Source organism: Salmo trutta, chromosome 16, assembly GCF_901001165.1.
Source record: "Salmo trutta chromosome 16, fSalTru1.1, whole genome shotgun sequence".
NCBI lineage: Eukaryota > Metazoa > Chordata > Actinopteri > Salmoniformes > Salmonidae > Salmo > Salmo trutta.
The window spans coordinates 26255674-26279280 of NC_042972.1; the positions used below are offsets into that span (position 1 = coordinate 26255674).

Here is a 23607-nt window from a genome sequence, read left to right on the forward strand (position 1 = left end):
ATCAAACCAGTCGGCCGTACGATGGCCAGATGAAGGCCTTGCACTGAAAGCCAGCTTCTTTCCCACACTTAAGTAAATTCCATTCAGAGACTTCCCAAAACTACAGTTACAGGGTCTGAGGAGATTTGTAAAGAAAGGGAGGGTTTGAAGTGGTTACTGTCACTGGGGCACTTACTGTGGAGAAAAGCAAACAACAGAACATATTCTAAATATTAAACAGGATTTTCTGTGGACCGGCACATTGAAGAATGTGATATTGGGCAGTAAATTAGATTCAACTGGCAATTATAGACTATCAATTCTAGCTGAATGAAACCACACCAATAAACATATTATATGCTGATTGGAGAGGTTTTGATACAATTGCATATGATTCCACTGCACAAAAAAAAGAGAAGAAAGAATATGCAAAGGATTTGAAATTGAACCATGGAGGTATTTATTAGAAATGTTCACAAATGTTTATTGGCCCCAGTTGACTGGTATTACAATGCAGAACTTGGTTTAAGAAGATTGGGCACTTTAGTAGGAGAAGATCGGCACTCAGTATAACAGAAATTCTGGGGTTATGCCAAGAAGAGCCCAGCAGGTTTAAATGCAGCCGAGCGACACACAAGTCGTGTCTCTCCTAGTCTGTCACACATCTAAATGGGGAGCCACTCCTCACGAGGGATGTTTAAGGTCACCTCCATATCCGGGGTGCATCTGGAATGAACACAGCACACATTTAGAACCTTAATGCACACTGAGCACCTTTTCCTTATGTACATACTTAGTATACATTTGGAAATGTTAATTGCTTGTGAAGGCTTAATGCCATAAGGATGAAAGTATTTTGGTGTCATTACAAAGTGCCCTTCAGAAATGAAATGATGATTAAGTATTGGCTATTCTTGATGGTTACCTACAATCCTAATGAACAAATAAACATTGCACACAAAATGATACAGTACATGCACATCAAGTGTGTTCCCCAATTGACATCCTATGATAGATGTACTGTAGGCCACTTCAATTCTGATGTTTAAGACCTACATTTTCCATCCTAAAAATGGCCTATCTGAGTGAGAACAAATTAATGGAAAGTAACATCTCCCATTGCCATAAGTAATTCTGAAATACAGAATAAACAAGCTGGCGGCCGTTTCCCTATGGAAGACTGTATCATATCACGGAAGAAGGAAAAAAAACATGTAAGTTTAAATAAACATACTTTCTCCCCAAAAGTGACTAGAGTGAGAGAAATCAGTTGTATCTGTGTGGACTCGCTATTTACCAGTCTGGAAAATGATGAGTTTGAATCAGTCGGAGTCAATACAGCTAATTCCATATAGAACATCTGCACTTACAGTTCAACTTCATATTTATAGTTATCTATCTTAGGCTTAAAACATGTCAGTGCTAAAAAGTTGTCATTGCTAAGTGAGATTCTGGATGTTGACCAAAAACATTGTAATTTCGCCATACCCTAATTCAACATTAAATCTCCCTTATATAAAATGTCACGTGAAATGAATGTATTCCCCAGAGGGGAACATTTTATAGTTGAATATTTGATGAGTTGTATGTATGAGGGATTTTCATGGTCTACAGCGTGGAGTGTCATCTTGCTTTGGAGCAGGCTGGGGGGAAATTTGAGCACCTTATTAACCTTTAATGTCAGACTGGGATTCTGTGAGCACAGGGCTCTGCTGTGCTTCTTCATTTCAATTTAAGATGGCGCTACAAGTCTGTTTTCAACCCTGGGTAATATTAGATGGTGATACCCCATTACTCTTTCCGAGACATCGATTTTGATGGAACAAGGAAGAGGTTAAATTCCTGTCACATGTCTATTAGTTCTGTCTAAATGTTTTTGTGACACTGATAAGATGTCAGATAGATAAACAAGCCAACAGTTCAGTGGGTATCGACAGTATATGGTTGGTATTATAACATTGTCATACTCTTTGCCTAGAGTTCTCAATGTACTACTCTTTGGTAATAGTTTCTTAAAGAAAAGAAGGCAAGTAAATTATCATTAGTAATTGTTTTAGTTTTAGAGATGCACTTTAGACAATGTGTCTTCAGGAAAGGTTATTGATGGGTGTTTTAAAGCCCCCCTCAAGAACCTTTTCCAAAGCCAGATTGTCTAAAGTGCCCACCCTCATGGCATGGATTAGTGATATCACACAACCTATTAAGAGCAGCAGTGTACAGTAAAGTGCCTTCCATCACCTTGACATACTTATCTGATTTGGGGAAAACGTCTTGGAAGATGTCTTTCCTGATGTTGGTCCGTGATATTTGCAGTTCCTGGACACTCTGAATCAGCTCTCTGTTCTTATCTTCCAGCTCCGCAATTTCCTGAAATGTTGAAAGCATGAGTGAGTGACACAGAAAAGGAAGAAAAAAAGACCTTTTCAATTACAGTCATTTTCCGATAATGCCATGGTAAAAAAATAAAAATGGGGTTATTTTCACATGTTGATGATGACCTGTATGGAGTTAGAGTGAGTCTGAGTCCATTATGACTAGTTGAAGTATCAAATTGGTAGAACTTTTCGTAATTATTAACCAAACCTTTTTGTGGATTCCAATTTCTTTCTTTATCGTCTGATTATGTGCGGCCATCAGTTTGACGACACAGGGAATATATGAAACATTTTGCTGAAAACAGAGAGAAAGGAGTAAAGCCATGACAAATGGTGTCAACATCTACCCCTGCCAATAAAGTCTGACTTTAGCTCATTACAAAAAAACCTCCACTGTTATTTTCACTTATAATCCAGATACGCTTCAGAAATAGACCTATGCTGATACTTACTGAATGTTTGTATAAAACATTTTAGCGGTAAGTGAGAATCATTCATCCAAAAAGAACTATAGAGATTTGTATCCTATGTATTATGTTTGTGTCGAGTGTGTGATAATAAATGTTTATTTTTATTTTTGTATACAGCAGTGCTGTGTGTCCAAGACAATTTTCCCTGAGGAACAATGAAGTAAATCCTATCCTACCTTTGCTATGACAGAGAGGACTTCCTGCTCTTCGTGTTGGGATCGTCTCTCCAGGTACACCATCTCTGTCTGGCACAGCAAGTTCACGTCCTCATTCTCATCCTGGAACCACAGGAATGAACAGCACACAACATATGAGACTACAGCCTATTGCGTTCTATTGGAGGAAGTTGCCATTGAGAGACCTGTTGACCTGCTGTGTCTCTTTGAGTTTCTCAATCTCTCTCTTTATCTCGGCAATGCGCAGGGCCTTGACGGGGTACTCTTTATCCTTGTAGGTCTTCAGGGTGTGGAGCTCCGCCTGGGCGTTCACCAGCTCTGCCTTCACCTCCCTCAGCTGCTCATGGAGACCTGGCAAGGTAACACATCAAGGGCTTACCCAGACACTTCAATCATAAATGAGGGAACGTCCCTGCATGCAAACACGTCTTCCCTTTTGAGTTCCCAAACACCAATCGACCAGATTTTCCTTGCACTGTCACACATGCACACACACAACAATAATATTTAAAATCGGCATTCACAGGCACATTTACTATAAAACAAGAGTATTCATAATTTACAAGCACACTTGACTTACTGTACTACTATATTTGCTTATGATTTATAATTCTCACTCTGCCAAAGGCATCTCAATTAATAAAAACGGAACTTTTTGTTGCCTCTGCATTTTACATTATTTATAATATCACCACTTACCCCAAAGTCTATTCTTTGCAGCAGTCTCAGCCTTCTGGAGCTCTGTCTTGGCCTGCTCCATCTGACTGTGGCTCCAGCTGTTGAACGCAGCTATAGAACTCTTACAGAGAAATAGGGTAGACTTTATTTATTCAGGGTACCAATAATATGCTTCTACATAATGGTACACATGGTGGTATTGGTTTACTACATTACAAGAGTCTTAGTACGTCTGAACTTCTCAAGGAGAATGTCAGGTTCTGAGATAACATAAAGAAAGGTCTCACACTGTTACAGCTGATGGTGCCCTATAGCCTAACTGACTGTTACAGCTGATGGTGCCCTATAGCCTAACTGACTGTTACAGCTGATGGTGCCCTATAGCCTAACTGACTGTTACAGCTGATGGTGCCCTATAGCCTAACTGACTGTTACAACTGATGGTGATCTATAGTCTAACTGACTGTTACAGCTGATGGTGATCTATAGCCTAACTGACCGTTACAACTGATGGAGATCTATAGTCTAACTGACTGTTACAACTGATGGTGATCTATAGTCTAACTGACCGTTACAACTGATGGTGATCTATAGTCTAACTGACTGTTACAACTGATGGTGATCTATAGTCTAACTGACTGTTACAACTGATGTTGATCTATAGTCTAACTGACTGTTACAACTGATGGTGATCTATAGTCTAACTGACTGTTACAACTGATGGTGATCTTTAGTCTAACTGACTGTTACAACTGATGGTGATCTATAGTCTAACTGACTGTTACAACTGATGGTGATCTATAGTCTAACTGACTGTTACAACTGATGGTGATCTATAGCCTAACTGACTGTTACAACTGATGGTGATCTATAGTCTAACTGACCGTTACAACTGATGGAGATCTATAGCCTAACTGACTGTTACAACTGATGGAGATCTATAGCCTAACTGACTGTTACAGCTGATGGTGATCTATAGCCTAACTGACTGTTACAACTGATGGTGATCTATAGTCTAACTGACCGTTACAACTGATGGTGATCTATAGCCTAACTGACCGTTACAACTGATGGTGATCTATAGCCTAACTGACTGTTACAACTGATGGTGATCTATAGTCTAACTGACCGTTACAACTGATGGTGATCTATAGTCTAACTGACTGTTACAGCTGATGGTGATCTATAGCCTAACTGACTGTTACAGCTGATGGTGATCTATAGTCTAACTGACCATTACAACTGATGGTGATCTATAGTCTAACTGACCGTTACAACTGATGGTGATCTATAGTCTAACTGACCGTTACAACTGATGGTGATCTATAGTCTAACTGACTGTTACAGCTGATGTTGATCTATAGCCTAACTGACTGTTACAGCTGATGGTGATCTATAGCCTAACTTAGCGTTTCCAAAACTCAGCCCTGGGGACCCCAAAGTGTGCACATTTTGTTTTTTCCCCTTAGGCTACACAGCTGTTTCAAATAATCAAAGCTTGATGATGAGTTGGTTATTTGAATCAGCTGTGTAGTGCTAGGACAAAAAACAAAATGTGCACCCCTTGGAGTTTGGGAAACGCTGGATTAACTGACTGTTACAGCTGATGGTGTTGTGTTGTGTGTGATGTGTTGATACTCTGTACTTCTATCATATCTACAGTATACTTGGTACTTCTGTAGTTCTATCATATCTAGAGAATACAGTTACATACGAGTGCAGTAGAATAGACAGTGAGGTGCTTGCCCAATCTATTTGAGTGAGTACTAGGTACTAGGACACAAGTGTGTCCTGTCCTCAATGGAGCAGATATAGAGGAATAGAATGACATAGATTCTATGTTCTCACCCCTAATGTGTCATGCCGGATGAGGAATTCCCTGGCACTGGACACTGACTGTCTGTCTGTGCTGTCTATCTCCCCGGCCGTACGGATGTTGCTCTCCTGCAGCAATGCACAGTGCTTCTCCAGCTCCACTAGGGCCTTCTTCCTCGACATAATCAGCAACTGAAAGTGGTTGTTATTTGTTTATTTACAGGTAAAATGAAATTCCTATTTATGCAGTATTGTGTTTTAAGTGTAGATCTTGTGGTCTGGTGCACACTTTATAACTTGTCTCTAAATCACACCTCCCTTGTACTTGATTGATCAATTAAGGTCACTGATTAGTTAGGAACTCCCCTCACCTGGTTGTCTTAATTGGACACAAATTAAAAGGAAATAATAAAAACTATCAGAAACTATGCCGTCCATGTAATCATTTTGACACCGCTGGTCTAAATCTATTACTGCCATGGATTATTTCTTATGGCGTATTACTCCCTCTAGTGGTTGACTGTGGCTATCAACTGAACATGATGACAGGAACGTCTCTACTATTCAATAGCTGAGGATTTTACTGATCACTTATTTAATGTCTTGTGATATAGGCTATAAATACCTTCAGTGTTTTGATATTTTCTTGTTTCTTCAAAGTGATGGGGTCCAGCTTCACTCTTTCGTTCCTCCTCCGTCGAGAGAGTCGACCCATAGATGATGCAGTGGACTCTTCATGGCCAGTGTTGGGGCGAGACTTCCCTGTCAAAGGCAAAACAGGAAGTCAACCATTTTAATTAATTTCCCATTGACAATTTATGCCTTCTGAATCATATGAAGCTGGATTTTCATTCAGTGAATCTTTTCCTTCCAGCATGTGTCAACCTAATCTCCTCAATTTAACATATTTTACATTCAAAGGTGAGTTGATAGCTTACCTGGCTTGTCGGTTGTTGAAAAAAAGTTATGGGTGGCAGAGGAGGTCCCACTCTCCTCTCTCCCTGTGGCTGGATAACGCTCGCTTGGTGAGCCAGTAGTCTTGTTGGGCAGTGGGGGCAAAATCACCCAGGGAGGGGGCTCTGTCTTGCTCCTGTTGCATCTCTCCCACTTGCTGTAATCCTAAACAGATATTACTACTATGTATTGTGTGTGTCTGTGTGTGTGTGTCATGTCTGTTTGCCTCTGTCTGTCTATGGTTCTGTCTCTATCTTCTATATATGTATGTATGTGTATTATATATATAATGTGTGCGTGTGTGCTCATCATGTGTGTGCTCATCAATGTGTGCGTGTGTGCTCATCATCATGACAAAGGACTTACCAATTTCTTGAAATCTTCCTTCAGTGACTTGACAAGATGGTTTGGCAGTACATTCATTATGTTTTTACATCAATACGTCGTAATAAATTGATTCCAAAGCTGAACTTGCAGCATAAGTCATTCTAACTTTTGCAATTTAAATACGACTTGCAACCTTGCAAATGTATCTGTAGCCTAGCTGCATAACATAAATGTTACTCCGGAATGTTCTGTAATGCTTCTCTTCGTCATAGCAACCACATCGACGTCGAAAAAGACCGCCACCTACTGGAACATGGACGAAGCTATGGACGAAACATTCTGGATTCGAATTTGGGTAACCGAAAAGGCTGAGCGCGGGTCCGAGAGAGAAACATACGTAGCAGGCAATATTTTGCCTGTATTCATTTGTAGCTTGCATTTAGTCTACATTCAAGTTCAACCATTTATTTGCAAACAAAAATAGTAAATACAAATTTAGCAAGTTGGTGTGACACAGAGATTTGCACTTCTCTGAAATGAGATAAAAACCTATTATGGAAGAATTGTGTTTAATGTGATAAAGCATCGCAGATTGACGGTGCAATCCGTACTCAATATCCGACAAAAGTTGAGTAACAATACAATTAAAGTACAGATTGTATTTTACATGAATTAAAAGCACCATTCTGCAATATCTTAAATATAAATGTGCACATTTATATTCATCTATAAAATTATCTGAATATGTGACATTGATTTGTAATACGTCATGTTTCATCATACATAGAGCTGCATTATAAATCTTTCACTTTTATATGTTTTATCTTATTATCTGTGAACAAGTATTAGCACATAATTGTGGATAGAAAGATGAGTTAATACAGCTGAAAAATAACAGGTTGTAAAAAGTTGTCCATTTGAGAGAACCTGTTTACAGAACAAATAAAAAATATACAACAGATAAACATCAGTTGTGATATCACAAAATACAAATGACAGTATAAAGTTACACAATTTTGTACAATATTTACAGACTGAACAGATGAGATTATTGTTGATTTAACCCAAACAATATTCAAGACAATGACCTGGGCACCATGTTTGCATAATAGGCCAGTAGCTGCAAGATTTTGAGTGATTTTGTCAAATCCTCTTGAGATTCTTGTTGTGCATCTGAAATGGCACCCTATAGTGTACTACTTATAGGAAATAGGGTGCCATGGGCTCTGGTCAAAAGTAGTGCACTGAATTGGGAATACTGTGCCATTTCAGATGTAACATTGGTCGGGTCGCTGTGGAATGTTGAATGTTTTCATCTTGACAAGTCGACAGGTTTCAGTGTCTCATCTCGTCTTGGTCTCTTCAGTTCAGACCGCGTTGTTGTTGATGTCCATCCGGCTGACCAGCTCGGTGACCAGCGTCTGCAGCATTTGCGAGCGCAGTTTGCTGACCTCCAGAACAGCTTCGTGGTTGACTGACTCAGTGTCGTCATAGCTCTTGACCAACTTGTTTGTGATGAGAGAGAGGCCAAACACCCTCATGCCACATTGTGTGGCTACCACCACCTCTGGTGCTGTGCTCATTCCTATGAGGAGAAGAGAGAAGATAAAAACACCTACTGCTACTCCTACATACTAGAATGCATTAGAGTGGGGACCTACATGTTTATGAAGTAATATAAGTCTAATGCACAAAGCATATCTCAGATGTCTTATAAAATGTTGCCCTAAAATTATATCTTATCATGGCAACAATCACCAACCACTTAAATAGACAAATCTATCTAGCAGGCACTGTTAGCAAGAGAACAAAAACAGATCTGGGACCATGCTAGAATCTATAATCTATCTGGAAGTGAACAAGTACTAGTTCTCTTACCCACAGCGTCCACCCCTAGTCTGTGAAGAAGTCTGGCCTCTGCGATGGTCTCGAAGTTGGGCCCTCCCACCATACAGTAAACCCCCTCCTGGACAAATTGAGAGACGTCCATGCTCTTACAGAGGTCAAAGGCTATTTTCCGCAGGTCCTTGTCATACACACCAGACATGGGAGGGAACCGGGGACCAAACCTGGTCAACACAAAACAATATGAATGTGTTGTTCAAATATGTTCAAACAAGAGAATTGTGACTAATGAAGCATGTAGGCTACTGAACCACAGCACTAAAGGGTTACACAGCACCAAAGGCTCTTAGATGTCGTTCCTGGTATTTTGAGGTTGTTTGTGGTAATTGGTTAGTAGGACCCATTATAAAGTGGGAACCACTGACCTAGACTAGAAGATCTCACTCACTTGTCATCATTGGGTCCATTGAGGGGATTGAGCCCAGCCAGGCCAGGGAAGTTGATGTGATCTTTGATGATCATGATGTCCCCAACCTGGTAGCTGTCTGCCAGTGAGCCTGCTGCATTGGTCACAATCAGGGTCTCCACCCCCAAGAGCTTAAATACCCGCACAGGAAAGGTAGTCTGAGAGAGAGAAAGAGCGAAAGAAAGAGAGCAAGAGAGAAAGAAAGAAAGAGACAAGGAGAGAGAGAAAAGTATAGGGTTAACCCAAAACAAATTGCAACACAACACAGAACATATCCCTTGAGATGTTACAACAGCTCACCCCAAATTCTGCCACCACAGGTGCATCTCAAATGGTACCCTAATCCCAAATAGTGCACTACTTATAGCGCACCACTCTATGGGCGCTGGCCAAAGTAGTACACTATGTAGGGAATAGAGTGCAATTTAAAACATAACCATGGACTCAGTTAACTATCCTAAAGGAGGAATCGCTTATCTACAATCTCAATCTGAACAGAGTCAGGAATAGCCTAGCAATGCTCTACAGTAGTAATACATTATGTTGACATGCATGAGAGCAGCGCATGTCAACATCATGCAGGTTTGTTCATCTAATGAACAAATGCAGAGCTGTGGCTGTGGAAACGTGTGAAGTTCTACTGTTTCTCATAGCCTTTCAAGGTCCTGATAAAGGCCTGGTGGGATGAAACGTCATGCTTATAATCTTAAAATATTAATATTAAATTGTGAGTGAGTGTATTTCCCCCTGTATTCGTTTTTTTCTATAATAATGCTCTAGAATCATACCATTTAAAGACCAGCAATAGAGCATACATATTAGGAACTATGTCAATCCTCCACTAACATTCCTCCTCAAGAAAAAAAAAGGGGTGGAATTTTAAGTGGAACTGAAACACTCAAATCAACCAACAACATTGTTTTACATGTCAATGTTAGGTTACCTTGTTGAACGTGATGTTATGAAAATGCTTTTAGAATATTATACGTTTTTCGAGCGCCTCACACAAGTTGAGAGAGATGTGGTTGCAGCCATATTGAAACAATGGTAGAGCTTGAGACTACTTTGCTCATGGCTTTTCAATCAAGACTCTGATCAAGAAGTGAATAAACTAAATCTACCAATTTGAGACTGAAAACCCATAAAATACTAACAGGCATGTTAACAAGCCTGTATAGTATGGTCAAAACTGCACTTGACTTAGTTTTTGGCTCATTCAGCTGTAGGCTACATTACAATGATTTTTCACATTGGCAGGGGCATCAGATCTACTGTTACTCGACATTAGCAAGCTAGCTAAATGCATGATGTCCACAATAACAAAGCATGTAGCTAGCATCGAATAAGCATGTAAAGTACAGTCAAAAACCCAGTTGCACATAGTGCCCTCCAAGCTCAGTGCCCTAGATCTGAACCCTGCCCTGTGCAACTGACGGGCCAACCCCAGGTTGATGAAGGTAGGCAACAACCACTGCTCTGCCACGCTGATCCTCAACACGGTGGACCCACAGGGTGCGTGCTCAGCTCCCTCTTGTACTCTGTTTATCCATGACTGCATAGCACGTCTCCAATTCAATCATCAAGTTTGCTGACGACACAACAGTGCTAGGCCTGATTACCAACAACGACGAGACAGCCTACAGGGCTGAGGTGAATGGTGCAAGTAAAATAACCTCTCCCTTGATTGTCAACGAGGAGGTGATTGTGGACTACAGGAGACAGCAGAGAGAGCATACCCTCATCCACATCGACATGGATGCAGTGGAGAGGGAAAAAAGATTCAAGTTCCTCTTACAGCCCAACACCGTATGGCATTTGCCAGAGAACACCAAGATTGGCAAATTCGCCACTGGCGCCCTGTGCTCTTCACAGATGAAAGCAGGTTCACACTGAGCACGTGACAGATGTGACAGAGTCTGGAGACGCCGTGGAGAACGTTCTGCTGCCTGCAACATCCTCCAGCATGACCGGTTTGCCGGTGGGTCAGTCATGGTGTGGGGTGGCATTTCTTTGGGGGGCCGCACAGCCCTCCATGTGCTCGCCAGAGGTAGCCTGACTGCCATTAAGTACCGAGATGAGATCCTCAGACCCCTTGTGAGACCATATGCTGGTGCGGTTGGCCCTGGGTTCCTCCTAATGCAAGACAATGCTAGACCTCATGTGGCTGGAGTGTGTCAGCAGTTCCTGCAAGAGGAAGGCATTGATGCTATGGACTGGCCCGCCCGTTCCCCAGACCTGAATCCAATTGAGCACATCTGGGACATCATGTCTCGCTCCATCCACCAACGCCACGTTGCACCACAGACTGTCCAGGAGTTGGCGGATGCTTTAGTCCAGGTCTGGGAGGAGATCCCTCAGGAGACCATCCGCCACCTCATCAGGAGCATGCCCAGGCATTGTAGGGAGGTCATACAGGCACATGGAGGCCACACACGCTACTGAGCCTCATTTCGACTTGTTTTAAGGACATTACATCAAAGTTGGATCAGCCTGTAGTGTGGTTTTCCACTTTAATTTTGAATGTGACTCCAAATCCAGACCTCCATGGGTTGATAAATTGGATTTCCATTGATTGTTTTTGTGTGATTTTGTTGTCAGCACATTCAACTATGTAAAGAAAAAAGTATTTAATAAGATTAGTTCATTCATTCAGGTCTAGGATGTGTTATTTTAGTGTTCCCTTTATTTTTTTGAGCAGTGTATATACACATACACACACTGAGGAGGAGGGGCGACGCTTGATTAGTGCATGATTGAGAGATGACCAGGGGAAGGGTGAGGGTTGATGAGGAATGAGGAAGTTCCTAATATGGTGTGTGTCTTGGTAGTAATATTTGCTCCCTGAGTGGACAGTAACAGCTGTTATTTTTCATCTATTTGTGCCAATTGGGATGTGCGTTAACACTCATTGTTTCTCGATACTGATCGCTGTGATATGGTACTGACCTTACAGAGTGAGTGTCCCTCATACATATGGAAACGGCCCTGCATGCAAACACACGTCTTTCCTTTTAGTTCCCCAAACACCAGTTTGCCAGCATGTCCTTGCACTGTGAAGCCACACACACACACACACACACACATGCACACACACACACACACACACATCAACAACAGTCCAAAATCACATATTTAACATCGCCGTTAAACTTGTTCACTATGTTTAAAGCTGACTGTTCTATTTTCATAACAAAGATTCCAAGTTAATGTCATCATGGTGCCGTGACTTTGGCTATGCCGGATTAAGTGATATGACATGCTATTCTATAAAATCCCTTCTCTGTAATTAATATTACCTGATTTGTCACGGCTGTCAAAAGGAGCGGACCAAAGTGCAGCGTGTGTTTCGTTCCACATATTTATTTAATCCGTGAAACTGTGCAATACATCAAAAAACTGAAATTTACAAAACAACAAACCGTGACGCAGAGGAGAAACAAACACTACTCACAAATAATCACCCACAAAAACAGGTGGGACAAACATCAGATTAAATATGACCTCCAATTAGAGATATGATGACGAGCTGCTTCTAATTGGAGATCATACCAAACAAAACCAACATAGAAATACAAAACTAGAAACTGAACATAGAAATACAAAACATAGACAAACACCCCCTGTCACGCCCTGACCTACTCTACCATAGAAAATAACCACTTACTATGGTCAGGACGTGACACTGATTGAGCTAATCATGTAAATGTAATTAACTAGAAAGTCGGGGCACCACAATAGAGTGTTTATAGAGCTGTTATCTTCCGAATAAACTCTGAAAGACCTAGTAATATTTTACATCAATAGCAGTCAATATTAATCGTCACCTTATTTCAGTCTCATCTGAAAGTTGTAAATTCTTGCTTGTCTTCATGAACCCTGGCTAACAAGTTGAATCAGCAATACAACATTGGGTTTAATTATTTATTTACTAAATACCTAACTAATCACACAGAATTACATATATACAGAATGTGGAAAATGCAATTAATATTTTCTCTGAGCTGTGCTTTGATGTGTTGGTCGTAGATGCTGGCCGTGTTGGCCAACAGAGATCTTCCTGTCCTCGGAAGAATGTCTCTGGTGGTAAATTGGATACGTTGTAGTATCTTTGTTGTGTGTTAGACTGGATACGTCGTCCGTCCTTTCCTAGCCCACGTTTACAGCTGCTGTTGCTAACTCAACGGCTAGGAGGTCTCACTTCTTTAGTGAATAAGAGTTCAAAGTTCATACCATTCACAACCAACGCTCACGCTGAGGTTGGCTTAGTTCTGTAGTTGACAAGTTATTCCCTTTTAACGTATGGCCCGTCCTCCTATCGTCCTCGGAACAGGAGGTTACATTTTCGTCAAGGGCTTATATAGTGGAGGGAGAGAAAGGTGTGTTTCATAGTTTATAACCGATGTCTCTTCACAGGGGCGGGCCACTGATTGAGCAGGGCTCTAACCTTATGAAAACCCAATTCTCTCATTTGGAAGCTAAAATTACATTTAATCTTATCACAAATAGTTTCATATTCAAACATTTCATTTGCACAACAATTCCATGTGAATCTGATAACTACAATGTGTAGACTATCCCAGATACAGTTTATGTCGTCCTGTCATCAGTCATAATGTCTCAGATGACAACGGAAACGACATCATATTCATTAAGTACCAATGCATATTTTCAACTGGTTCTATCACCGAAATATGGTTCCTTTCCCCCCACTTGTAACCTGTTGGGGCTAGGGGGCAGTATTTGCACGGCCGGATAAAAAACGTACCAGATTTAATCTGGTTATTACTCCTGCCCAGAAACTAGAATATGCATATAATTAGTAGATTTGGATAGAAAACACTCTAAAGTTTCTAAAACTGTTTAAATGGTGTCTGTGAGTATAACAGAACTCATACGGCAGGCCAAAACCTGAGAAGATTCCATACAGGAAGTGCCCTGTCTGACAATTTGTTCTCCTTCTATGGCATCTCAATCAAAAATACAGCATCTCTGCTGTAACGTGACATTTTCTAAGCCTTCCATTGACTCTCAGAAGGCGCCAGAAAGTGGAATGACGTCTCTGCAGTCTCTGGGCGAAAAACAGCAGGAGTTTTTGTGAGTGGTCAGGCTGAGAACAGTGACACTGGAGTGCGCGTCCACGAGAGGACTCCATGTTTTTCTTTCAATCTTTGAACGAATACAACGTCGCCCGGTCGGAATATTATCGCTATTTACGAGAAAAATCGCATGCTTCGAAGTACAGTAATGGAATATTTTGACATTTTTTGTCACGAAATGCGCTCGCGCGTCACCTTTCGGATAGTTACCTGAACGCACAAACAAAACGGAGGTATTTGGATATAACTATAGATTATTTCAAACCAAAACAACATTTGTTGTTGAAGTAGAAGTCCTGGGAGTGCATTCTGACAGCAAAGGTAATCAAATTTTTCTTATAGTAAATCTGAGTTTGGTGAGGGCCAAACATGGTGGGTGTCAAATTAGCTAGCCGTGATGGCCGGGCTATCTACTCAGAATATTGCAAAATGTGCTTTCGCCGAAAAGCTATTTTAAAATCGGACACCGCGATTGCATAACCTCTCTAGGGTAGGGGGCAGTATTTGCACGGCCGGATAAAAAACGTACCCGATTTAATCTGGTTATTACTACTGCCCAGAAACTAGAATATGCATATAATTATTGGCTTTGGATAGAAAACACCCTAAAGTTTCTAAAACTGTTTGAATGGTGTCTGTGAGTATAACAGAACTCATATGGCAGGCAAAAACCTGAGAAGATTCCTTACAGGAAGTGCCCTCTCTGACCATTTCTTGGGCTTCTACACTCTCTTTATTGAAAACTGAGGATCTCTGCTGTAACGTGACACTTCCTACGGCTCCCATAGGCTCTCAGAAGGCGGCAAAACGCTGAATGATGCCTTTGCAGGCCCTGGCTGAAAAACAGTAGCGCATTTGGATAGTGGTCGATCTGAGAACAATGAGACAGGCGTGTGCACGAGGCGACACCATGTTTTTATTTTTTCGTCTTTGAACGAAAACAGGGTTTCCCGGTTGGAATATTATCCCTTTTTTACGAGAAAAATCGCATAAAAATTGTTTGTAAACAGCGGTTGACATGCTTCGAAGTACGGTAATGGAATATTTAAAAAAAAATTGTCACGAAACGCGTCAGGCGCGTCACCCTTCGGGTAGTGTCTTGAACACACGAACAAAACAGAGGATATTTGAACATAACTATGGATTATTTTGAACCAAACCAACATTTGTTATTGAAGTAGAAGTCCTGGGAGTGCATTCTGATGAAGAACAGCAAAGGTAATCCAATTTTTCTAATAGTAAATCGGAGTTTGGTGAGGGCCAAACTTGGTGGGGTTCAAAATAGCTAGCAGGTGATGGCTGGGCTATCTACTCAGAATATTGCAAAATGTGCTTTTGCCGAAAAGCTATTTTAAAATCGGACATAGCGATTGCATAAAGGAGTTCTGTATCTATAATTCTTAAAATAATTGTTATGTTTTTTGTGAACGTTTATCGTGAGTAATTTAGTAAATTCACCGGAAGTTTGCGGTGGGTATGCTAGTTCTGAACGTCACATGCTAATGTAAAAAGCTGGTTTTTTTATATAAATATGAACTTGATTGAACAAAACATGAATGTATTGTATAACATAATGTCCTAGGAGAGTCATCTGATGAAGATCATCAAAGGTTAGTGCTGCATTTAGCTGTGGTTTGGGTTTATGTGACATTATATGCTAGCTTGAAAAATGGGTGTCTGATTATTTCTGGCTGGGTACTCTGCTGACAATCTAATGTTTTGCTTTCGTTGTAAAGCCTTTTTGAAATCGGACAGTGTGGTTAGATTAACAAGAGTCTTGTCTTCAAAATGGTGTAAAATAGTCATATGTTTGAGAAATTGAAGTAATAGCATTTCTAAGGTATTTGAATAACGCGCCACGGGATTCCACTGGCTGTTGAGTAGGTGGGACGATTTCGTCCCACATACCCTCGAGAGGATAAAGGAATTCTGTATTTATAATTCTTAAAATAATTGTTATGTATTTTGTGAACGTTAATCGTGAGTAATTAAGTAAATTCACCGGAAGTTTGTGGTGGGTATACTAGTTCTGAACATCACATGCTAATGTAAAAAGCTGTTTTTTGATATAAATATGAACTTGATTGAACAAAACATGCATGTATTCTATAACATAATGTCCTAGGAGTGTCATCTGATGAAGATCATCAAAGGTTAGTGCTGCATTTAGCTGTGGTTTTGTTTTTTGTGACATATATGCATGCTTTGAAAATGACTGTGTGATTATTTTTGGCAGGGTACTCTCCTGACATAATCTAATGTTTTGCTTTCTCTGTAAAGCCGTTTTGATTAACGAGTCTTGTCTTTAAAATGGTGTAAAATAGTCATATGTTTGAGAAATTGAAGTTATAGCATTTATGAGGTATTTGTATTTCACGCCACGCGATTCCACTGGCTGTTGACTAAGCGTCCCACCTTGCCCAGGGAGGTTAATGTTCCCAGACTCTCTATGTTTAACAAAGGCTATTCAAGAGTCCTTTAGTAGAGTCAGAGAGAGAGGGAAGGGAGAAAGGTATTTATGGGAGGGTCATAAACCTTACCCACAGGCCAATGCCATGACAATGGCCATTGTGGTGTGTTAGGCATATTATGTTGATCATTGTTGTCTATCTTATTGTAACAACCAGTGTATGTTACACAAACTTCTGCCATGTGAACATTCCCACTCCCCATATCTCTTTCTTTCTTCATATTACATTTTTTTTCTCACCTGTGCTCTGTGGGAACCCAGGGATGTCAGAGTAAGGAAAGGAGTCCTGGCACTTGAGAGCATCAGCCAGCATGCCCAGTCCGGAGCCACAGATGATTGCCACTTTGGGCCTGTGCTGCGTCTGGGACAGGAGCCAGCTGGCTGTCTTCTGGTAGTCATCATGACTAAAGGAACAAGAAAAGGATAACACTGACTTAGACTGTAAAGAGTGGGAGCTGGGAACAATAACTATCCTGTCATGGGCAATACTGTAAGTCGCTTGGATAAAGGGTCTGCTAAATGGCATAAATAATAATCATTATTATTATTATTAACATGGTCCCCTCAGTAACAATTTAGTTCCCACACAGAATCTGACATATTTTAAGACAGATCTTGTATGTTCTATAGTGAATTAGCATGAACTGGAATAGCTTGCATCCCAGACTACATGTGATTTTACTTATCATACATTATGGGTGTGTAGGACAGGGTTAGGGTCAATTGAAATTGAAAAATGGAAAAGCTTTTTGAACAAATAGCTTCTCTTTTTCAATTTATTGAGAATTTAATTTCAGTTTTTGAATTGGAATTTAAATGTACTTCCTGAATTGACTGACTTAATTTCAAATTGAACCCAACCATGGTATAGTATATACTCAGATACACCTTCAGTATAAGTGAGATGTCCTGTTGTCCTGGTCTGTCTGCCAGACCATGAGGGTTGCCTTACAGGAATCTTGAATCACGCAATCCTACTCATTGCCATAAAAAGGTATTCATCTGTCTAAGCAGAACGAGAAACAAAATCCATACAAAAGACTGTGTCTCTCTTTACATCCTCAGTACTGTATGTCTAATAACTGTGAAAGTTGTCAATAAAATGTGGCAAAAGCACGGAACGCATAAAACTAGAAGACTAAAGACAGCATGAAACAACATGAATATTATTACTCTGTACAAAAAAGTAAAGAAAATTACTAACAAAACAAATCCATTAAAGACAGATAATCTTCTACTAACATTCAAGTAATGAGGGCAACTTGATTTCACACAAAAACAGCTGGCACTTCACTGGTGTCCAGGTTGAATCCTATAAAAAATATACACATCGGAAAACTCACCCAAAAACCAGTAAAGGAAAATGCAATGACTTACCAGATCTGATCTTTTCTGTGCATTTTGAAGGTTATGTGGTTGATGTACAGTAGGTCTTGAAATAGCAAAAATAAAGCCTGAGGTTGATGATGTTGTATCTGTTATGATGTAGTAGTACTGTAGATCTAGACAGTACCCTATGGACACAGTGGTGTGTGAATGAAGACAGTATCTCTGGCTCCAGTTAAATAGACTCTGCCGGTTCCAGAGTAGTCATATGGTCCCTGATTGGTTACAACACTTCCACATCCAATAGCATTAAGAAATAAGACTCTAGTAGAGAGGTGTCAGGGGTTTGTGTGCATGCGACAAATTGTATTGGAGCTCCACACTGAGTTACTTTGTTTGGCTACGCCTCCTGTATAATCCCTTTGGCTCAGTTTTTGGTCAAGCCCAATGTAATGTAATTCTGAGTTAAGTTGGGTAATGATGGTGATGCTGAGCACGTTTTCTGTTCCCCTCCTAATCATATATTTGTAATGGAAATTATATGATTAAAGGTTTGACTAAATGATTTCACCCTGAAAATGTATAACCGAGTGATTATAAGATGAATGTACTAATGTGTGTGTAACGGGTGTCGTTGGGTAGAGAGAACCAAGGCGCAGCGGGTTGCATGTTCATCATTATATTTTATTAACTAAATGTGAACACAGGAAAACAAAGAATGACAGACCGCCAGTTTCACAGGCTAATACTCACAGCAGTGCGAAATACAGCTACCCACAAACTACAAAGAAAACACATACCTATATATAGGACTCTCAATCAGAGGCAACTAAAAACACCTGCCTCCAATTGAGAGTCCAACACCCAATTACCTAGACATAGAAATACAAAGAACTAGAATGAACCTAGAAATACAAAACAGAACATAAACCAAAACCCGGAAATAATAAATCAAACACCCCTACAATATTCACACTCAACCTAAACCATACAAAAACAAATACCCACTGCCACGTCCTGACCAAAATTAAAAAACAGATACTCCCTCTACTGGTCAGGACGTGACAGTGTGTGTGTAGGAAAAGTTTAAGCTTAATGATTTAGCAATGTAAGTAAGACATTCAAAGGAAAAGGGAAACTGTTAACAGACAGCAGACAACTTGTGACCACTGTGAAACTAATAACAGGAAAGAGGTCTCCCCACCCAGGGAGGGGAGAAACCATTGGGCTTAGAGTAGATTATGTAACATGGGGCAGGATATGATAAGCAATGTATGTGATGGAGAAGACTTGTAAATAAGCATTGACAGTGTTAAAGAAGAGGAGGGGCATTTGTAAGGAGTATGACATATGGTATGACCAAATGTTAGGTATAAAAGGCTGTGTACATTGTATGATATTCAGAGCTCTCTGAATAAAGAACTAACCTTTTGCAGACTTCTGGGACTTTGTCGAATTCTTCTATTAACCGGGGCCTTACAACCCCCAGGGAATTGGTCAAAGCATATAGTGAGTTTTGAGTTAATAACATTGGGATGAAAATTCTCGTGACAATATTATAGTGGACCAGCCAAAGTTAGAAAGACCTATAGAAGTATTTTTGAAGGTCCACCAGCCGGCTCTGTAGCAATTAGCCTAGTACACGGTTAGTTACGCCACCATCATAAAACTGCGTACAGAAGACCCACGTTAAGAAGCTGTTGTATAGCTCACTGTATGATACAGTGCCTCCAGAAAGTATTTATACCCCTTGACTTATTACATATTTTGTGTGAATTCAAAATTGACTAAACAGATTTTGTTCTCTCACCCATTTACACACAATACCCCATAATGACAAAGTGAAAACATCTTTGTGGACATTTTTGCAAATGATTCAAAATGAAATACAGAAATATCTAATTTACATAATTATTCACACCAATGAGTCAATCATTTGTAGAAGCACATTTGGCGGCTTTGAGTCATCTTGGGTATGTCTGTATTAGCTTTGCACATCTGGATTTTAGGATTTTCTCCCGTTCTTGTCATGCCCTGACCATAGAGTGCCCTTTTATTTCTCTATTTTGGTTAGGTCAGGGTGTGATTTGTGTGGGCATTCTAGATTTTGTATTACTATGTTCCATTTCTATGTTGGCCTGATATGGTTCCCAATCAGAGGCAGCTGTTTTTCATTGTCTCTGATTGGGGATCATATTTAGGCAGCCTTTTCCCACTGGGGTTTTGTGGGATCTTGTTTTTGTATAGCTGTTAGAAGCCTGCAAGACTTTTCTTCGTTGTTTATTGTTTTTTTCTGGTTCACCTTAAATAAAATTATGATGAACCCAGCTCACGCTGCACCTTGGTCTACCCATAACAACGAACGTTACAGTTCTGTTTAAATTATATATTTTTTATTTTATTTTTTTATTTCACCTTTATTTAACCAGGGAGGCCAGTTGAGAACAAGTTCTCATTTACAACTGCAACCTGGCCGAGATAAAGCAAAGCAGTGCGACTAAAACAACAACACAGAGTTACACATAAACAAACGTACAGTCAATAACACAATAGAAAAATCTATGTACAGTGTGTGCAAATGTAGAAGAGTAGGGAGGTAAGGCAATAAATAGGCTATAGAGCCGAAATAATTACAATTTAGCATTAACACTGGAGGAAAGATGTGCAGATGATGATGTGCAAGTAGAGATACAGGGGTGCAAAAGAGCAAGAGGATAAATAGCAATATGGGGATGAGTTAGTTGGGTGTGCTATTTACAGATTGGCTGTGTACAGGTACAGTGATTGGTAAACTGCTCTGACAGCTGATGCTTAAAGTTAGAGAGGGAGATATGACTCCAGCTTCAGTTATTTTTTGCAATTCGTTCCTGTCATTGGCTGCAGAGAACTGGAAGGAAAGGCGGCCAAAGGAAGTGTTGGCTTTGGGGATGACCAGTGAAATATACCTACTGGAGCGCATGCTATGGGTGGGTGTTGCTATGGTGACCAGTGAGCTGAGATAAGGCGGGGCTTTACCTAGCAAAGACTTATAGATGACCTGGAGCCAGTGGGTTTGGCGACTGATATGTAGTGAGGGCCAGCCAACGAGAGCATACAGGTCGCAGTGGTGGGTGGTATATGGGGCTTTGGTGACAAAACGGATGGCACTGTGATAGACTACATCCAGTTTGCTGAGGAGAGTGTTGGAGGCTATTTTGTAAATGACATCGCCGAAGTCAAGGATCGGTAGGATAGTCAGTTTTATGAGGGTATGTTTGGCAGCATTTTCTCAAGCTCTGTTAAGTTAGATGGGGAGCGGTAGTGAACACCAATCTTTAAGTCTTTCCACAGATTTTCAATGGGATTGAAGTCTGGGATTTGGCTTTGCCCCAGTCTAAGTTCATTTGCACTCTGAAGCAGATTCTGATCAAGGATTTACCTGCATTTGGCTCCATTCATTGTTCCCTCTGTCCTTACCAGTCTCCCAGTCCCTGCCACTGAAAAGCATCCCCATAGCATGATGCATCAGCCACCACCATGCTTCATGGTAGGGATGGTGTTAGACGGGTGATGAGCTGTGCTTGGTTTACTCCAGACATAGAGCTTTGTGTTCAGTGCAAATAGTACAATTTTTGTCTCATCAGACCACAGAATCATTTGCCTTATGCTCTCAGAGATTTTCACATGCCTTTTTGCTAACTCCAGGCGTGCTGTCATGTGCCTTTTTCTCAGGAGTGGCTTCTGTCTGTTCACTTGTCTGGTGAAGTGCTGTAGAGACTGTTTTCTTTCTGGCAGGTTCTCCGATCTCAGCCAAGGAACTCTGTAGTTCTGTCAGAGTGGTCATTGAGTTCTTGGTCACCTCCCTGGTCAAGGTACTTCTTGCCTGGTTGCTCAGTTGGGTCGGACGGCCAGCTCTAGGCAGAGTCTGGGTAGTTCCATTTTTTTTTAACCTTTCCCAGTGATGGAGACCACTGTGCTTTTGGAAACTTTAAAAATGCTAGAAATAGCTTGATACCCTTCCACAGATATATTTCAATTTGTATTTATTATGGATCCTCATTAGCTGCTGCCAAGGTGTCCAGCAAAATGAAGGCAGTTATATAGAATAAAAAAAACATTACATTACATTTCACAACACTCAGGCCACTACTCTACTACCACATATCTACAACACAAAATCCATGTGTACGTGTATGTATAGTGCGTATGTTATCATGTGTGTATGCGTGTGTCTGTGCCTGTGTGTGTGTCTCTTCACAGTCCCCACTGTTGCATAATGAGTATTTTTATCAGTTTTTTTCAATCTGTTTTTACTGCTTGCATGAGTTACTTGATGTGAAAAAGAGTTCCATGTAGTCATGGCTCTATAACGTACCATGCACCTCCCATAGTCTGTTCTGGACTTGGGGACTGTGTATAGACCTCTGGTGGCATGTCTTGTGCAGTATGCATCGGTGTATGAGCTCTGCGCTAGTAGTTTAAACAGACAGCTCGGTGCATTCAACATGTCAATACTTCTCACAAATACAAGTAGTGATTAAGTCAGTATCTCCTCTACTTTGAGCCAGGAGAGATCAACATTCATATTAAGGGCCAGCCGTGCTGCCCTGTTCTGAGCCAATTGCAATTTTCCTAAGTCCCTCTTTGTGGCACCTGACCACATAAGAAGGCAGAGCAGCGCTTTATTCTGGACAGACCTCTCCCATCTTAGCTACTGTCGCATCAATATGTTTTGACCATGAAGTAGGGCCGTGACGGTCATGAATTTGTCAGCCGGTGACTGTCATTCAAATAACTGCCAGTCTCACGGTACAAGCCACTGATAAAGACTTTAGGAACATCTACATTTTAAAAAGTGTAATAAATCAATTACACCATCACAATAAATCCATTATTTATTTTAGGCAGGTCTAAAGAAACAAGTCTAAAGAAACATGATATGAAGAAAATGTAGACTATTTCAGAAGAACAGAATAGCATATTCTGAGTCATCCTTATGTTAGGCCCTGATCTTGTATGCCATATGGCTGTGGGCTACAGTTCATTTAGCAGGAAAGATTTGCTTATAATTCCCGTGGCATTATTTTATAGTAAGAACAATACAATTTAATGTACAGTGAGGGAAAAAAGTATTTGATCCCCTGCTGATTTTGTACGTTTGCCCACTGACAAAGAAATGATCAGTCTATAATTTTAATGGTAGGTTTATTTGAACAGTGAGAGACAGAATAACAACAAAAAAATCCAGAAAAACGCATGTCAAAAATTTTATGAATTGATTTGCATTTTAATGAGGGAAATAAGTAAGTATTTCTCTCACTGTTCAAATAAACCTACCATTAAAATTATTGACTGATCATTTCTTTGTCAGTGGGCAAACGTACAAAATTTATTCTGCCAGTCTCCAGTCATGTAAAATTACTTAGAATTGTATGAAATGCGTTTATAAAAGGACACATTTTTCCGGGATCCTAGGCTACTAAAAATGTTCCCTATGCATGCAACTACTGTAAGTGCCTCAACTCAACAGCTCTATGCCACGAAGCAAATGCAATGATATGCATGCAATTATATTTTTTATGCGTTCCGATACCTCGGATCTCCCCAGGTCACCCCCCTCTCGAGCTCACTTTTTGTTTAGGCACCTCCCA

The 23607-nt window shown here is 40.4% G+C and overlaps 2 protein-coding genes across 4 annotated transcripts; both read right to left on the reverse strand.

The window, feature by feature from the left end:
- Positions 1-415: 415 nt before the first annotated feature.
- On the reverse strand, positions 416-7144 carry LOC115150401 (uncharacterized protein C20orf96). 2 transcript variants are annotated; one of them, XM_029693650.1, is made up of 10 exons: positions 6814-7144; positions 6432-6612; positions 6119-6255; positions 5527-5685; positions 3700-3799; positions 3194-3351; positions 3001-3102; positions 2563-2649; positions 2218-2346; positions 416-705 (listed from the first exon to the last, which is right to left on the reverse strand). In XM_029693650.1, the coding sequence occupies exons 1-10, from the start codon at positions 6868-6870 to the stop codon at positions 664-666; spliced, it is 1152 nt and encodes a 383-aa protein (XP_029549510.1). In that variant the 5' UTR covers positions 6871-7144; the 3' UTR covers positions 416-663. The 2 variants fall into 2 exon arrangements, with proteins under 2 accessions (XP_029549510.1, XP_029549509.1); XM_029693649.1 differs by having other exon boundaries at positions 2228-2346; positions 6814-7142.
- A 93-nt stretch (positions 7145-7237) lies between these two features.
- On the reverse strand, positions 7238-18522 carry LOC115150402 (purine nucleoside phosphorylase-like). 2 transcript variants are annotated; one of them, XM_029693653.1, is made up of 6 exons: positions 18029-18522; positions 16892-17055; positions 12032-12135; positions 9068-9243; positions 8653-8843; positions 7238-8359 (listed from the first exon to the last, which is right to left on the reverse strand). In XM_029693653.1, exons 1-6 carry the CDS (start codon positions 18049-18051, stop codon positions 8142-8144), a joined length of 876 nt encoding a protein of 291 aa, XP_029549513.1. In that variant the 5' UTR covers positions 18052-18522; the 3' UTR covers positions 7238-8141. The 2 variants fall into 2 exon arrangements, with proteins under 2 accessions (XP_029549513.1, XP_029549512.1); XM_029693652.1 differs by lacking the exon at positions 18029-18522 and having other exon boundaries at positions 16892-17209.
- Between the last annotated feature and the right edge of the window lie 5085 nt (positions 18523-23607).

Coding starts and splice junctions, on each gene's coding strand:
- LOC115150401 (XM_029693649.1), bottom strand. CDS start 6,870: ATGAATGTACTGCCAAACCATCTTGTCAAGTCACTGAAGGAAGATTTC. Junction 5,686..6,118: donor AAAATATCAAAACACTGAAG/GTATTTATAGCC, acceptor AACCACTTTCAG/TTGCTGATTATGTCGAGGAA. Junction 2,650..3,000: donor TCCTCTCTGTCATAGCAAAG/GTAGGATAGGAT, acceptor CTCTGTTTTCAG/CAAAATGTTTCATATATTCC.
- LOC115150402 (XM_029693652.1), bottom strand. CDS start 17,177: ATGCCATTTAGCAGACCCTTTATCCAAGCGACTTACAGTATTGCCCAT. Junction 9,244..12,031: donor AGGGACACTCACTCTGTAAG/GTCAGTACCATA, acceptor TCTCTCTCTCAG/ACTACCTTTCCTGTGCGGGT. Junction 8,844..9,067: donor AATGGACCCAATGATGACAA/GTGAGTGAGATC, acceptor TGTGTTGACCAG/GTTTGGTCCCCGGTTCCCTC.